The 17,452-nt window shown below is 40.8% G+C and overlaps 2 protein-coding genes across 2 annotated transcripts in view; one reads left to right on the top strand and one right to left on the bottom strand.

The window, feature by feature from the left end:
* LOC124538209 (dynein regulatory complex subunit 7) overlaps window positions 1–1,492 on the top strand; it is a 171,746-nt gene extending 170,254 nt beyond the window's left edge. The window contains exons 12-14 of the mRNA XM_047115183.1: window positions 323–529; window positions 1,051–1,142; window positions 1,264–1,492. Coding sequence (XP_046971139.1) covers window positions 323–529; window positions 1,051–1,142; window positions 1,264–1,420 — 456 coding nt within the window. The 3' untranslated portion in view covers window positions 1,421–1,492. The remainder of the gene's footprint in view (window positions 1–322; window positions 530–1,050; window positions 1,143–1,263) is intronic.
* A 2,155-nt stretch (window positions 1,493–3,647) lies between these two features.
* On the bottom strand, window positions 3,648–17,235 carry LOC124538480 (putative FERM domain-containing protein FRMD8P1). The gene is made up of 11 exons (XM_047115558.1): window positions 17,003–17,235; window positions 16,440–16,654; window positions 15,325–15,450; window positions 14,409–14,648; window positions 12,579–12,744; window positions 11,965–12,126; window positions 10,928–11,113; window positions 9,630–9,759; window positions 8,730–8,870; window positions 7,898–8,015; window positions 3,648–3,882 (listed from the first exon to the last, which is right to left on the bottom strand). Exons 1-11 carry the CDS (start codon window positions 17,128–17,130, stop codon window positions 3,698–3,700), a joined length of 1,797 nt encoding a protein of 598 aa, XP_046971514.1. The 5' UTR covers window positions 17,131–17,235; the 3' UTR covers window positions 3,648–3,697.
* Between the last annotated feature and the right edge of the window lie 217 nt (window positions 17,236–17,452).

The raw sequence follows: 17,452 nt of genomic DNA, 5'->3' as shown, positions 1-17,452 counted from the left end.
TTTATAGAAAAGGACGCGCTGATAATGGTTAAAACTTGGTCTATCAGTAACTAGCCTCGAGAAAATCGCGAAATATTTTTAAAGTGAAAGTGCAGATGTCCTGTGCGCTGCTGGAACCCGAGCGCTAGTTATTTTTAAGATAATAATAAGATCTGATACCAATTTTAATTAAATATTTTTTAGAAAATGTATTTGCTATGTTTTTTTATAACTGAACTCAATTTATGATACTGGAAGTCTTACTGCCAATAATGACAAATTATTCGTGGAGTAACATATGAAATTAAGACAGTCATTGTTGTAAATTATTTTCGTATAAAAGGAAGCTCAAAAGGCTGAAGTGACGGAACGAGAGAAGGATGCGGAAATAGATCCGCTGGCGCCGTACCTCGCGCGCATGTTCGGGTCGGGGCACGGCGCGGGCGCGCTCTCCATCAAGGAGGCGACCCTCGTCCGCGAGCAGTGCATCAACGACTTCCGGGCCAAGCAGCTGGCCAGGCAAAACCTCGTGCAGGAAAGATTCGATAAAGTAACCTAAATATGATCATCTTTATTTATTGTAAAAGATAATTTAGAATGAACATTCCTTGTGTTTAAATTAATCGACGATCTGATAGTTACAAGATATAGTATATTTAAAGTGAATTTAAGAATATTTAATTAAAAATATTACATTGTAAAACACAAAAATTCCCGATGTTTGTTTATAAGTACGTAAACTCGAAACCACAATAAAGATCTTGATCTAAATTCCATCACATAAGTGTTGATTTCTTGAGAAAATATTTATTTTATTACAATAATATATACGTAAAAAATTAATTTGATAAGCAAAAAATTAATCTATGCCAAAGAATTCATGTATTTGTGATACTTAAAAATACCCAGTAGTTAAGAAGTATTCTGCTGCTCTTAATACTTTTTATTGAGTTTTTTTTTTTATTGGTCATGCCATAAGAGAAATACTATTTTATCATGAACACATACTTAGACATTGTCAATTAACAAAAAGAAATCAAAGAAGAATTTTAACACTTAACTTTTTTTCAGCTTAACGCGGAATATAAGAATAAGAGGTTGTGGTATTTAGCGAATCAGTTCATTCTAACGCCCGAAAAGGAGAGTGCGTACTTTGCCTTGAGGTAAAATATTAATAATGATTATTTTCAACTGTAATATAACTGAAGCCCTACTTTATTATATTTTTTATATAAGCAAGAGTACATCGATGACTATAAACAGATTTTTAATGTATATTTCCAGCGCTGAACTGGCTTTCCAAGTGCATACCCTGGAAGTTCGTCTGACGAGACACAAGGACTTATCCTGCCCAAGGTTCAAAGCTCTGGAAGACTATTTGGATAAACATCCACTGCTGAAGGAATTCAATCGCTTGAGACATTATTATCGAATGAAATGACTTTTACATTTTTTGGATGTTATTTCATGTACGCAGTTATGCTTTGGAAATATTACGTTAAATGTTTATAAATTCGATGTTATAGTGTTTATTCCTGTTTGAGAAATATTCTATTAATAAAAGAGAATGCAGTTGTTATATGTTTGCTTTTAATGACAAAAATATTACAATATTAAACTAACTACTTTTATAAAAATTAAAATATATCCATTATTATTTTATTACATTGAAATTAAAAGACGTAATTTATAGTCTGTATATCACGTGACAAGACACGAGCCGCCATGGTGTGACGTCAGATTGGCAAGAACTGTCATTTCAGTATCGTCTGGGACTTTGAGAAAAACTTTTCTGGAGTTTTAATGCTAGTATTTTTACATTACACACCAACGATAGCATTGCAATTCACTATTTTCCCAAAAAACTCTAAATATTTGTAGCTGTTAACGTTGATTCTATTATACAATTAACGAGTTTATAATCGATAGCACACCTTGGGAATGAAACGATCGCCTCCTGGCTATTTCATTTCATATTAAATTGTTTATGTATTATATGAGACAAAAAATAAACCCGCTGAGTTTCCTTCGCCGGTTCTTCTCAGGTCAGGGTATTCTTTTCCGAACCGGTGGTACTGTTTCAATTGACCGTCAATAAGAAAGTGTAATACTTCTTTCTATATTGAATAAAGTTGTTTGAGTTTGTTAAACATGTCATCTGTACATACACAAGTGTTGATTTTATCAATGTGACGTCACCAAAATGACTGACAGCGTTTTTATTATGAAAATCGATATTTTGAAGTACTTTTCCAAACATAGTAGAACCCTATTGAGACGGTAATCGCAAACGATACATCGGTGTAAATAAAACAACACTTTTTTACTTATATGTATTTATTTCTTTTTCAAAGAACATTAGCTATTATTTATAACATCACATATTTTTCTTACCCTATAAAGATTCTGAGACTCATTTAAATACGTAACTTAGTTGATATAATTATGTTATGATTTTGTTCTATTGTAATATTGTTTTTCTTAATATGAAGATTAGATCCATTAATATTATTGGAAACTAAATTGAGAAGAATGGAATATATTAAGTATAACAAGAGGACGCAAGTGAGGGTGTTTAAAAAATGATTATTAAGTACCTTCGTGGGTGGCATCGATGGTCCAAATCTTGAGCGTCATCAGTATTTTGCAGTCAGATTAAGAGAGGCCTAAAGGTCCTTCCACATTTTGCTACTAATCATTGGTATATACTTTATGTTTGTACCCTAAATAATTTAATAACTATTTGCTATCTGTCAGTCGAGATGGCCCAATGGTTAGAACGCGTGCATCTTAACCGATGATTGCGGGTTCAAACCCAGGTAAGCACCGCCGATTCAAGTGCTTAATTTGTCTTTATAATTCATCTCGTGCTCAGCGGTGAAGGGAAACATCGTGAGGAAACCTGCATGTGACAAATTTCATAGAAATTCTGCCACATGTGTATTCCACCAACCCGCATTGGAACAGCGTGGTGGAATATGTTCCAAAATTTCTCCTCAAAGGGAGAGGAGGCATTTAGTCCAGCAGTGGGAATTTACAGGCTGTTGTTGCTTGTTGCTCTAACTGATGAGGTTCAACGGACCGGTGGTAGATTATCGACAATCAATAAGAAAGTTTAAACACTTCTATTTTGAAAAAAGGTTTTTGACTTTTGACTTTTGGACAATACTATGTGCCATATTGGTAAGCAAGGGATCTGAGGTTACACTAGGTGTAGATGGGCAATGCGTGGTGGAATATGTTCCAAACCTTCTCCTCAAAGGGAGAAGACCTTTAGCCCAGCAGTGAGAATTTACAGACTGTTGTTGTTTGTTGCTCTAACTGATGAGGTTCAACGGACCGGTGGTAGATTATCGACAATCAATAAGAAAGTGTAAACACTTCTATTTTGAATAAAGGTTTTTTAATTTTGACTTTTGGACAATACTATGTGCCATATTGGCAAGCAAGGGATCTGAGGTTACACTAGGTGTAGATGGGCAATGCGTGGTGGAATATGTTCCAAACCTTCTCCTCACAGGAAGAGGAGGCCTTTAGCCCAGCAGTGGGAATTTACAGGCTGTTGTTGCTTGTTGCTCTAACTGATAAGGTTCAACGGACAATACTATGTGCATATTGCCACCTTGCTTGGATCAGAGGTTCTGTAAATAAGATTGCAATATTAAGTATAGATGGGGTGTATGCGGTGGCTCGGCTGGCTGGGCCGGGCCGCGGGCCGTCAGTGCTTCGGCAGCACCCAGGCGGGCAGGCGGCGGCGCGGGTCGGCGCGCCAGTCGCCCGCGCCGCCCAGCAGGTGGCCGCGCCCGTCGTGCGTGGCCAGCGACAGGCGCGACAGCTTGTTGGCCAGCCGGCGCTGCGGCGAGTCCGGCCGCGACAGCGGCGGCAGCGAGATGCTGCCCGAGTCTGAGGACACGACCCGACCACTGATTGGACCATGCATTGATAGACGAACGACCTCTTGAGTTTTGAAGCTTATTCAATTGTGCTGCCGACACACGACCCGACCACTGAGTGGACCATGCATAGATAGACGTACGACTGCTTGAGTTTTGGAGCTTATTCAATTGTGCTGGTGAACTGTGAGTATCCCTTTGATGCAATAAGAATGGTTATGCTAACCGAGTCTAAGGACACGACCCGACCACTGATTGGACCATGCATTTAAAGGCGTACGGTCGCTTGAGTTTTGGAGCTTATTCAAATGTACTGGTGAACTGTGAGTATCCCTTTGATGCTATAAGAATGGTTATGCTAACCGAGTCTAAGGACACACGACCCGACCACTGAGTGGACCATGCATTGATAGACGTAAGGCCGCTTGAGTTTTGGAGCTTATTCAATTGTGCTGGTGAACTGTGAGTATCCCTTTGATGCAATAAGAATGGTTATGCTAACCGAGTCTAAGGACACACGTGGTAACCGCTGAGCATCCACAGCCGAACGGCTTTGATGAATGCGATATACGAACACATGTGTGATAGTTACATTGTAGAACAGTTCCGATCAGTGCAAGAATAATTATATTTTTAATACAAAATGGAGGTCACTTTCGTTTTGAATTCCGCAGAGATGATAACAAGAATTTAGAAATAGCAAAGAATTATCCACCAAATCTTAGTATGAAAATTAAGTATTAATCTATTTTTCTACCATTGAAATCTCTTGGTTTCTGAAATTAGTCCAATAAAAGCAAAACTACATTTTTATCGTAATACTATATATCAAATTTATGGTATTACGAAAGCCATAAGTACGTGTGTCATATTGAACACTAGTTATCCATCTTAGCTTCATATGGTTACAATAACTTCTGTTTAAAACATCTCAATTAAAGAACAACACCAAAAAAAGTAAAATCATTCTTCTAATAATATTTGTTATTCTCGGCTTTTCCCCACTATAATATATAGGAATAATACATGTATATTATTCCTATAAAACTTCTCCTATTTATTGCTGAAAACCGCATCAAAATCCGTTGCATAGTTAAAAGTGGCTCAAGTGGTAGTGTCACGCTGTATACCTTCGGGTTACAGCCGAATGGGCCGGCACGCCCGGGGAAGTACCACTCTCTCACTTAAAATCAGCGTAAAGTGGTAGTTATGCTACCGCGTTTCGTCCGGTAAGTGAGAGTTCCGGAGGCCCAATCCCCCTCCCCCCCAAAACTTGATAGTTGTGCAGAATTTGATAAAATTACCCCACGAGGGTACCATCAGCGACAGCGGTGGAGAATCCCTCTCTGGGCATCCATGCTCAGGACAAACACCACCTGAGCAGGGATGCCCAGGCTGCCTTCCGAATTCTGGGGGGGGCAATTTTACGCTCGCCACTGTTCGGGGCAAGCGGAGCAGGCATCATAAGGCAACCCCTACCACCCTCGCTGTGGACTTCTGCAACATAAGGGGACTCAACTCCAACCTCAACGCCGTTCACTACCACCTGGAAACGGCGAAGCCGGCCTTGCTCTTTCTAACCGAGACCCAGATATCTTCTCCTGCCGATACGACATTTCTCTCGTACCCTGGGTACAAATTGGAACATTCCTTTATACCACGATCTGGGGTATGCGTTTACGTCAGAGATGATGTCTGTTCTCGACGCCTCGGCAGCCTTGAAGGACAGGACCTATCAATTATCTGGCTGCGTGTAGACTGCGATGACCATCCGCGAATCTATGCGTGCCTTTATAGGTCCCATAGCGGTAATGCCGAAACCGACCGACTGGTTGAGCACGTCCAAATGGCTACAGATTCCGTGCTGCAGCAGATTCCATCCGCAGAGATCATTATTCTGGGTGACTTTAATGCTCACCACGCAGAATGGCTCGGCTCACGCACCACCGATCATGCGGGTAGATCTGTTCTGGATTTCGCTCTAGCATATGATCTGACACAACTGGTCAACTCGCCAACGCGAATACCGGATGTGGAGGATCATACACCTTCCCTGTTGGACCTTCTGCTGACCTCGCATCCGGATGGCTATCAGGTTATCGTCGATCCCCCTCTGGGCTCGTCTGACCACTGTCTCGTCCGGAGTACAGTGCCGGTTGTGCGGTACTCAAGGCCTCGCTTTGTTGGGTGCCGCCGAGTATGGCACTACAAGTCAGCAGATTGGGATGGGATGCGGTCTTTTTTTGCATCTTACCCATGGGGGCAGATTTGTTTCTCGCCGGATGATCCGAACGCTGCTGCTGACTCTGTTGCCGATGTGGTGCTTCAGGGTATGGAACTATTCATTCCTTACTCTGCAGTACCCATCGGTGGCAAGTCCCAGCCTTGGTTTGGTCGCTTCTGCAAAACGGCATCACGCCGAAAGTGGGAACGCTATCAAACCTGGGCTAATGCATCTGCGTCTCGTGATGTAAATACCAGCGCATTTAAAAAGGAATACAACTCTGCCTCTAGGTCCCTCAAAAACGTGATTGCTAGGGCGAAGACGGAGTACATTGGCAGAATTGGCGAGAGACTGGTGCGTCTCCCTTCAGGAACACGAGCGTTCTGGTCTCTCGCTAAGGCTGTCTTAGGGAATTTCTGTCAGCCATCTTTTCCATCTCTGCACAGAGACGGTGAGTCATTGGCCCATACCGCGAAAGAGAAAGCTGATCTTCTAGGCTCTCTCTTCGCGTCGAACTCGACTCTGGATGACCAAGGAAAGTCTCCACTGACAATTCCGCGGTGTGATACCACGATACCGGAGGTGAAATTCGGGCAAAGTGCAGTTCGTAAAGCACTTCTTTTCTTGGACATTCATAAGTCGAGCGGACCCGATGGTATCCCTCCAATCGTGCTACGGACATGTGCTCCCGAGTTGGCACCGGTCTTAACGCGACTTTTCCAGCAATCCTACACATAAGGCGTCGTCCCGAATTCCTGGAAGACAGCTTTGGTGCATCCGATCCCTAAAAAAGGCAACCGCTCAGACCCGTCCAATTATAGGCCTATAGCCATCACCTCCTTGCCATCCAAGATAATGGAGTCCCTTATTAACTGCCAGCTCCTGCGGTACCTAGAGGAGAATCAGCTGATTAGTGACCGCCAGTACGGTTTCCGTCGGGGTCGCTCAGCCGGTGATCTTCTAGTTTACCTTACTCACAGGTGACTCAGCAGTTGAGAGCAAGGGGGAGGCATTAGCAGCCAGCTTGGACATGGCGAAGGCCTTCGATCGTGTATGGCACAAAGCGCTTCTTTCGAAGCTTCCTTCCTATGGGCTTCCCGGGAAATTATGCAATTGGATTACCAGCTTTTTGGCAGATCGGAGCATCAAGGTCGTTGTCGACGGTGCATGCTCTGACTTAAAATTCGTCAATGCTGGTGTTCCACAAGGCTGCGTTCTATCACCCACTCTGTTTCTTCTGCATATCAATGATTTGTTGCAAATCGGGAACATTCCATTTGACCGCATCCAACGTAGAGCGGCTCGAGTTGTCGACGATCAAGCCCTTTCCGATCTCCTTGATCCTTTGGCTTTGCGTAGAGATGTCGGATCACTCTGCATCTTCTACCGAATTTTTCACGGGGAATGTTCCGAGGAATTGTTCGGATTAATCCCGGCTGCTGAATTTCACCTTCGGACATCTCGCCAAAATTCTAAGTTTCACCCGCACCACCTTGATGTCCGAAAAACCACAACAGCGCGATTTCTCAGACATTTTCTGCCTCGCACAACCACTTTGTGGAACCAGCTTTCGCCGGCGGTTTTTCCGAACCGATACGACATGGGAACCTTCAAGAAAAGAGCGTACTCCTTTTTGAAAGGCCGGCAACGCACCTGCAAGCCCCCTGGTGTTGCAGATGTCCATGGGCGGTGGTAGTCACTTTCCATCAGGTGAGCCTCCTGCTCGTTTGCCACCTATACCATAAAAAAAAAGAAAAAAAAAAAGATCCACCCAAACAGACCAGGGAAGATAAAATCTCACCAGAGTGGTAGTCGTAGTTCGCGTGATCGCTCGGCGTCTCCTGCCCGAGGCGCTTCCTGTACTCGCCCGCGAAGTGCTCGATCAGGGTGTCCATCATGATCGCTTGCTTTGAGAACACCTGAGGACAGAGTCACAGCATCTTAATGTACAGTCAATAAGAAAACCTTCGTTAGTTTCCAAATTTCCTTTGTCAAGTCTTCATTAACACCAACAAGACATATATTAACAAAAGCGAGTAAAACATAATTAAACAACTAATATTAAAATCTAAACGTTGTCTTAATTATAGGTGTTACACACATTTCAAAGCGAAATAGACACAACATGCAGGTAAAATTACATATTAATAGAAAAAAAAATTTGAATCTAAGCATCAAATCATTGCGATGCAATATGTCATTCTCGATCGATAAAGCGGATTATCGCTCCTACTGAGCATACGATAATAGATCTTAAGGTGAAGTACCTTGGAGTGTCTGTTTGTAATATTAAAGTAATCACCTTTTACTAAATGCATATGTATACACGTATACACGGTACATATACCAAAATAACATTTTTACAATTTTTGTCCCTCTGTCTGCCTGTCTGTTCTGCCTAATCTCTAGAACCGCTGGACCGATTTTGACTGGAGAGACTTTCACTGGCAGACAGCTGATTTTTAAGGAGTAACATAGGACACAACAATAACTTTTATATTAAATTTAAACTTTCGTTGGTTACACTTGATTTGTAAAACACAATAAAATTCGCCTACAGTAATCACTACTGGTGTTGCCAGTCACAAGTAATAACAAATTAGACTACACTAAGTAAGGAATATGTTATTTACCTGTAGTATTTTCGAAACTCGTAGTCCATTCTCAACTACCATGAACTGCAAGAAGAGACACGGCAAGCAGTCCTCGTTATCCTCAGACGGTAGGCCAATATCCCACGATAGCTCCTCGTATAGTAACCCAAGGAGCACAGTCTGTAAGGCACATAAAAAATGAACCCAAATCCACATTGGACCAGAGTGGTGGAATATATTCCAAAATGTTTTCTTGGTGGTAGAACTTTGTGCAAGCCTGGGTAGGTACTCACTCATCAGTTATTCTACCGCCAAATAACAGTACTCAGTATTGTTGTGTTCCGGTCTGAAAGGTGAGTGAGCCAGTGAAACTACATGCACAAGGGACATAACATCTTAGTTCCCAAAGTTGGTGGCACATTAACGATGTAAGGAATAGTTAATATTACTTACAGCGTCATTGTCTATGGGTAATGGTGACCACTTACCATCAGGTGGGCCATATGCTCGTCCGCCAAACTATACCATAAAAAAACCTCCTTAAAGGGAGAGGCCTTAGCCCAGCAAAATTCAAAATCAGTGAAGCTACCACCGGTTCGGAAAGGAGATTCTACTGAGAAGAACCGGCAAGAAACTTAGTAGTTACTCTTTTTCGACATTAAAAAAATACAGTCATTTAATAAAACAGCAGTGGTAAATTTACAGGCTGTTGTTGTCTAGTCGATAAGACCAAATACTAATAAAATTCACAGGAATAATGTCGAATATTTACTTACACTCTATTGAATTGGAATTGCGATTCAACGGGGAAATGCTGCTAGCATTCTTGCCACCATTCCACGCGGTCAAGATTTATACAGTTACTAGTTTTGGTTCATATTTGTACATATATATTTAAGCATTCAGTGTTGTTAATTCTTACGAATAAATACTTCTTACACTCTCAGTATCATCTATAACGTAAACGCCATTGGAGTTAATAGCGACCAGTACTGGAATGTCTTCGTGGGTCAGCAAGCTCGTCAGGCTTCGGACAGGCTGCTCAATCTGACCTTGGAAGAATGCCGCACTGCAAATCATTAATTGGACTTTAGTATATTTTTGGGTGTTTTTATCATAGAGGAAGAAAATATAAGAAGAAAGGAAGAATTGTAGTTGTCATAAGTATAATGATTTAAGAACCTAGCGATCTCAAAGAGACACAGGATTGATCCTGACCCTTATATTGCTATTGTCGCCTCTACATCTAACACAAATAATAAGCTTAAAAGGAGGAGTTGATAGGAATATTAGTAATTCCTTAATTAATTGGGACTATTGCTACAAAATACAGATATGATATAATATTGGCATAATAATTTCATATAGGTACGTAATCTAAATGAGTCGAGATGGCCCAGTGGTTAGAACGCGTGCATCTTAACCGATGATTGCGGGTTCAAACCCAGACAAGCACCGCTGATTCATGTGCTTAATTTGTCTTTATAATTCATCTCGTGCGCGGCGGTGAAGGAAAACATCGCGAGGAAACCTGCATGTGACAAATTTCATAGAAATTCTGCCACATGTGTATTCCACCAACACGCATTGGAACAGGGTGGTGGAATATGTTCCAAACCATCTCCTCAAAGGGAGAGGAGGCCTTTAGCCCAGCAGTGGGAAATTTACAGGCTGTTGTTGTTGTTGTTGACATAATCTAAGTAATATAATAAATGTTTGTGGGGAACTTGGTGCAAGCCCGTCTGGGTAGGTACCACCCACTCATCAGTTATTCTACCGCCAAATAACAGTACTCAGTATTATTGTGTTCCGGTTTGAAGGGTGAGTGAGCCAGTGTAGCTACAGGCACAAGGGACATAACATCTTAGCTCCCAGGGTTGGTGGCCCATTGACGATGTAAGGAATAGTTAATATTTCTTACAGCGTCATTATATATGGGTGATAGTGACCAATTACCATCAGGTGGCCCATATGCTCGTCCGCCAATCTATACCATAAAAAAAAGACTTAACAATGAGAACAACTGCGTGTCGGAAGTGGAGATGCTGTAGCTCAGCTGTGTACATAACAATGAGAACAACTGCTTGTCGGAAGTGGAGATGCTGTAGCTCAGATGTGTACATAACAATGAGAACAACTGCGTGTCGGAAGTGGAGCTGCTGTAGCTCAGCTGCGTACATAACAATGAGAACAACTGCGTGTCGGAAGTCGAGTTGACAGCTCTAGGTAGTGTTTACCCGTAGGTGGGCAGCGCGCGCACGTGCTGCAGGTACTTGTGTCGCAGCTTGCGCGGCGGCGCGGCGGGCGGGCGCTGCGCGTGCTCCAGCAGGCGCGCCTCGGGGCTGCCCTTGCGGCCCGCAGCCAGCGCGCGCGCCCAGCGACCCGCGCGCGCGTGCCGCGGCAGGAACACATCCTGATGCTCCCTGACACACGCGACACCACCACATACAGGAGCGACTAGTGTTAAACCAGCTGACATGCTATCGACATATTGTGAGGAGGAATGAGGACCGTGTTCTAAGGAAGGTCTTGAGCGTGGATAGTCAAAGTCAAAGTCAAAAACCTTTATTTAAAATGGAAGTATTTACACTTTCTTATTGATTGTTGAAAATCTACCACCGGTTCGGAATATAATACCTCAGACCTGAGAAGAACCGGCGAAAGAAACTCAGCGGGATCTATTTTTTTTTTATAATATCATGTTGGAATAATACAAAAACTCTCCTTACAATCAATACTTTATCTCTCCTGAAGTGGTTTTCGATCCTTCCAATTCGACGATTACAGTAAGAATGACCATTTCTAGGCTTACTCCTAGTATTTAATGTTTACACGCCCCTCCTTCGACTGTAGCAACATCCGGTTTCGATCCATTTTAAAAAAACAATTTAGTCAAAACCGGATGTTGACAATCAACGCAAATTGTAACAACTATTTAAATCGAATTATTTATGCTGATAATACTTTAATACATTAAAACAATAAAATATGATCATATTAAAATAAATATGCTAACAATCAATATACAATAATAAACATATTTTTGTTATTTGAAACAGCCAATGCGAATATGGATGGCTATAGAGGTAGTGGACGACTAAAGAAACGATGGATGGAAGAAGATATGTTTAGAAATAATATTACTTGTGAGATGTCGTCCGACAGAGAGGTATGGAACGAGAAGACATGCTGCACCGACCTCATATAAAACAAGAGATAAGGGCAGGAAGATGATGGTGATATTTAACAAAATGATTTGTAATTCAAAACGTACCTAAAATACTTGGCGGTGTGTCGGTGTGGGTCGTAGGGCCCCAGCTGTATCCTGGCCTGCAGCCCCCCCAGCATGACGGCCTGCGAGCTCTCCAGTGGGTACCGGCCTGTGACCACGTTGTGTCGAGCCTCCTCATATAACAACTCCTGGATACGAGAATCTCTGGAAAGACATGTTTTATGACAATAAATATTCGGTCCAATAATATTTCTGTTCCGGAAAGTTAACTTCGTTATATTTCTTAATTCATTGTTTAGAAGTTTTTTATGAAACAATTAATTCAGTGATTCGATTTTCAGAGAATGAAAAAGGAATTAAATATTGTAAAATGAATAATGCAAAATAATCCTCAACCATTTAAACCATTCGAGTACATACATACACAATATTAACACAAGGGGCATAACATCTTAGATTTCAAGGTTGATGGTGAATCAACGATATAAGTAATGGTCAATCTTACTAACAACTGTAATGTGTTTGGCTGATAGTGGACCATTAGGTGGCCCATTCGTCCACCTAGTAAATAGTTGTTTATCAATACTCCTTTGTTCGAGAACTTTCCTTATGAATATATTTTGACAAAGTTATATATATACTCATATAATGCTTACTTTATTCCCTCCTCTAAGTGCCTTGGAAAGAACACGTTCCTCTGGAGTCGTAACACGGGATGGTCCTTCGACCGCCGGGATTCGGACCCATGGCCATACCGTTGAAGCAGCTTCTGCCAGCTCGACCAAATCCGCCACGGGCAGTGGTGCGGTTTTAATTGAATTTCTACAATTAAATATGAATTTCAGTTGAAGTTACATGGAAATAGTTATAATGCCTTCGATCTTTTGTGTTTTAAAGCATCATAATTACATAGTACAAAACAAAGTCGCTTACTGCTGTCTGCCTCTGTGTATGCTAAGATATTTAAAATTACGCAATAGCTTTTGTAGCGTTTTTTTTTTAAAGATAGATTGATTCAATAGCTTGTTTTATACACTTATAATATATACACAATATAGTAGAAATTGACTTAAAAACTGTGAGCATTTAAGGACATTCTGCAGTTTAATAGCATTGCAAGCGTGCAAAGCCGGGTGAGTTGCTAGTCGCATAATAAAAATAAATACCTACAATTACAGATATTAACATGATTTCATGAATACATAAACGTCTTAACCGAATATTGTGAAATGGAACGTCGAGTTTTCATGAAATTACTCGTGTATATTCGTACCTTCACGTCGGCGGAGGAAAATTTCGTAAGAAAACCTCCACATATCGTGTTTATCCACAACTTTGAATCATCTTCTGAAGATATATATATTACGGATCGAAACGACATCAGTACGATCGACAGACATTATAGAAGCGTATCACTAGGGTGATCGAGCAAAGAAAACCGCGAATACAGGAACACGTATTAAAGTACTGAATACACTAATTCAGTATCACACTATCGCACTTGGCAACGAAGCGAATGACAGTTCCTAGGATGGAGGTACTGATCTTCACGAAATAAAAGTAGCTATAACGGATTTGAATCGCGTATATTAATTATTTTTTTTAACATCCCGTCGTTTCGAGCACTTTACAGCGTTCGTGTTAGAGTCTACCCGTGACCACAAACGCTGTGATATACGCGATTCAAATCCGTTATAGCTAGTTTTATTTCAATGTGTAACCGCGAAAATTTAAGACAACATTATGATCTTCACGAGCGCGGAATCGTAAGTGAGTCGTCTCTGAGCGCCTCCACCGGGCAGGCTCCGTCGTAGCACGAAGTTAGTCGCGTTGTGACGTCACGATAGTGCTGCCGCCTCGCGGGATTTGTACCGCACTTCGTTACGCTAAGACCATCATCATATTCATGACCGTCTCCGACATGTATGTGGGATATAGCTAGATTTAATGCACAACACGGTGTTTTAATTCATATTTCTTTCAACGTAATGATATCAATCTTAGTGACACACAGAATACAAAAACTGACAGACGTTTCTGACATTACAAGTGGCCAGTCATTATCAAATACATAATATACTTTAAAAGGGGTTGTCCAGTAATCACGTGAGGCTTGAAAGGGGGGGGGAGGGTTTTGATAAAAATCACGAAAATAGCACAAGGGGGAGGGGGGGTGTAGTAAGATATCTCGTGTATTTATTTTTTCGTCTAATGCGCGATTTTTAAACAAATATGGTCCTTAATTTCAGAATAAAATATACCTGTATTTAAATTAAGATAATATTCAGAAAATTTTAAGATTCGTTGTCGGTACTAAAAATACACGTGATGTTGAGAAGGGGGAGGGGGGGTGGTCTTAAACCTCACTACGTATCACCAATGGGGGAGGGGGAGTTAAAAAATGCTAAAAAAGATCACGTGATTAATGGACAACCCCAAATATATATAAACTATTTTCACATATATGTATAATTTAACCAACGTACCAAGTAAGGGGCTGCACATCCACAGTGAAAAAACACTCGTCGCCAAACTCCTGGCACTCGGAGTACTCAGCCCCAACTCCTCAGTACACATCACAGCGTTCAGAAACCTAGCCGCTGTCACGCATGCGGGCACCTCCTCAGAGCTCATCTCCACCATGATAGCGGTGCGCGACATCAGGTAGATGCAGGTCACAGGGTTCGAAGTGCTGCTGGATGATGATACTGTGCTGCCTGAGGACCCTAGATGGAAAATACTTTCACTGAACTCAATGTTCCTTGGGACCGAGATTGGCAATCATATACAGATATATATAAATATATAGCAGATACTTTGCCGCCAAGCAGTTTTCTTGGCGGTAGGGTTTTGTGCAAGCCCGCTTGGATAGGTACCACCCACTCATCAGATGTTTTACCGCTAAACATCAGTACGCTTCGCATTAGGCATCAGTATTGTTGTGTTCCGGTTTGAAGGGTGAGTGAGCCAGTGTAACTACAGGCACAAAGGACACAGCATCTTAGTTCCCAAGGTTGGTGGCGCATAGACGATGTAAGGAATAGTTAATATTTGTTACAGCGTCATTGTCTATGGGTGATGGTGACCACTTACCATCAGGTGGCCCAAATGCTCGTCCGCCAACCTATGCCATAAAAAATACTTGGTTTTATTGTTTTCCGCATATATGGATGAGTGGGCCAGTGTAACAACAGACACAAGGGATATAAACATCATAGTTTCCAAGGTTGGTGGCGTATTGACGATGTAAGGGATGTTTAATATTCCTTTCAGGGGTAATGTCTATTGGCGCGACTGGTGACCACTTTTCATCAGATGGCTCATTTCCTCATTGCCTAATTATTACATAAAGAAAACTTATAAGTAAGGCTCAAAGTTATCTAGTTAAACTAGGCTTCTTACCTGGCAGAGGAGGTGATATAGCACTGGAGGAACTACCACCACTCGTGATGGGTTCCGTGGTGCTAAACGATCCCGCCGCAATGCTGCTGGATCCTGTCTGATTGGAGCAACTGCTGAGGTTTGAACCTGCATACAACGTTCATTTGTTTTTCCAATCATGGTCTGTTTGTAATATTAAAATAAATGCGTATCTCTGAATACACGTTACATATACAACGGTAGTTACAATAATACGATACTTATATTATTATTTTAGACGACCTCCGTGGTCGAGTGGTCTGTACACCGGTTTTCATGGGTCTGCTCCGAGGTCAAGGTTTCGATTCCCGGCCGAGTCAACACTTTTTTTATTTATCATTAGTTTTCTATGTTGTCTTGGGTCTGGGTGTTTGTGGTACCGTCGTTACTTCTGATGTTCCATAACACAAGTGCTCTAGCTACTTAAATTGGGATCAAAGTAATGTATGTGATGTTGTCTCATATTTATTTATATTACTTATGCGCCGTCCCGGTGGATAGACACGGTAAAGACAGCCACAGGATTTTGTGCCCAGGCTTGCTTGAAGAGATATTACTTATGTGTAATTGAACAGAGTTCCTCTCCTCAGGCTCAAGTAGCAGTTGTGTAGTAAAGTAAAGTAACAGCCTGTAAATTTCCCACTGTTGGGATAAAGCCTCCTCTTTCATTAAGGAGAGGGTTTGGAATAGGTTGGTGGAATGCACATGTGGCAGAATTTCGATGAAATTAGACACGTGTAGGTTTCCTCACGATGTTCTCCTTCACCGCCGAGCACGAGATGAATTATAAAGACAAATTAAGCATATACATATATTTAGTGGGTTGCCTGGGTTTGAACACACAATCATCGGTTAAGATGCACGCGTTCTAATCACTTGGCCATCTCAGCTCTATGTTTGTACTAATAGAGTCGTATCTCATTTCTTTAATTTTATGTGTAACTTTATAACGAATACAATGAACGTAGCTTAATATATCGTAGTTTTTTAGTGATATAATTGTCTTATTCATAATATTATTTACGAATGAGTCCAAAAATGACAATGTCCATCATATTTGTGACGCTGTAGAAAACTATTTGGTCAAAATTCCATACCCATAACGCTTTTTTCAAGCGAATCCGAAGAGTTGCTCTCCTTGGAGTCCGGTAGTGGTTTGTGAGGGTCGTGCTTATCCCATTCATTGTGGCGTCCCAGAGGGCTGTACGATAAGTGCGGCAATCGCTGTGACACCGAATATAAGTGTGCGTTAACTTCGGCTTGGAGTTTTTGACTTTGCACGCTGTAATATTCCTCCCGTGATCTGAATTCACTGCAATAATCATTGATAATTAGCTGACAGTGCTGGGTTTCTAAATGGAATATAAAGTCATTTTTTTTTTTTTGAAAAATTCTTCTAGTATTTTCCGATAATTTGTAACACAATTAGTTGTGACTATTTTATGATTTTAATAAACAAGAGTTTTTACAGAAGCGTATATTTTTAAAACGTATATAGATAAAAGGTTCAAACTTTAAAGATTAAAATTACGAGGTATAAGAAAATTAATTATATACCACAATTCATTATAAAAATTAAGATACTTATTTTACTTGTTTCATTACTAATGTATTTTAATTTGATATATATAAAGCTTTTTTAGAATAAAGACGAGCTTACTTATATTGATATTCTGCTTGTATGGGATATCCACGCCTCGAATAATCCACAGGAATAATGGTTATATAGTTCCCACTGTTTTGCACATTTGAATTCTCTCCGTAGGCACCCATTTCAGAATGATCCATGAAATGTAAATTTTATTAATATTTAGAGCTTACGCATTTTAAATACTTGTAGGTACCAGTTGAATATAGGTATTATAATTCTGAATTCTCAAATATCGATCGGCTTTCGCGCCGTTTTCAGTGTTGCTTTATGTAAAAATAAAAAATAAATACTGCAAAAATAGATTTAAAAATAATCTATTTTGAATATGATGTACCCATAAAAATACCATTAATATTTTTTTGCTAATATTAATAATTATTGTATTTTTGTAAATAAGTATTTGAGCCACAATACTGTCAAGGCACAGACTATTAAAACATATTTTAAGTTTTAGTACTG

This window comes from Vanessa cardui, chromosome 20 (assembly GCF_905220365.1).
Source record: "Vanessa cardui chromosome 20, ilVanCard2.1, whole genome shotgun sequence".
NCBI classification, from domain to species: Eukaryota; Metazoa; Arthropoda; class Insecta; order Lepidoptera; family Nymphalidae; genus Vanessa; species Vanessa cardui.
The sequence above is the reverse complement of the archived record's forward strand: the minus strand, read 5'-3'. Positions and strand labels throughout refer to the sequence as shown.

Bases quoted from the DNA above. Each gene is read 5' to 3' on its own strand.
- LOC124538480 (XM_047115558.1), bottom strand. From the start codon at position 17,130: ATGGATCATTCTGAAATGGGTGCCTACGGAGAGAATTCAAATGTGCAA. The intron at 16,655-17,002 runs GTAAGCTCGTCT...TGATTATTGCAG, and splicing joins CAAGCAGAATATCAATATAA to TGAATTCAGATCACGGGAGG. The intron at 12,745-14,408 runs GTACGTTGGTTA...ATTTAATTGTAG, and splicing joins GATGTGCAGCCCCTTACTTG to AAATTCAATTAAAACCGCAC.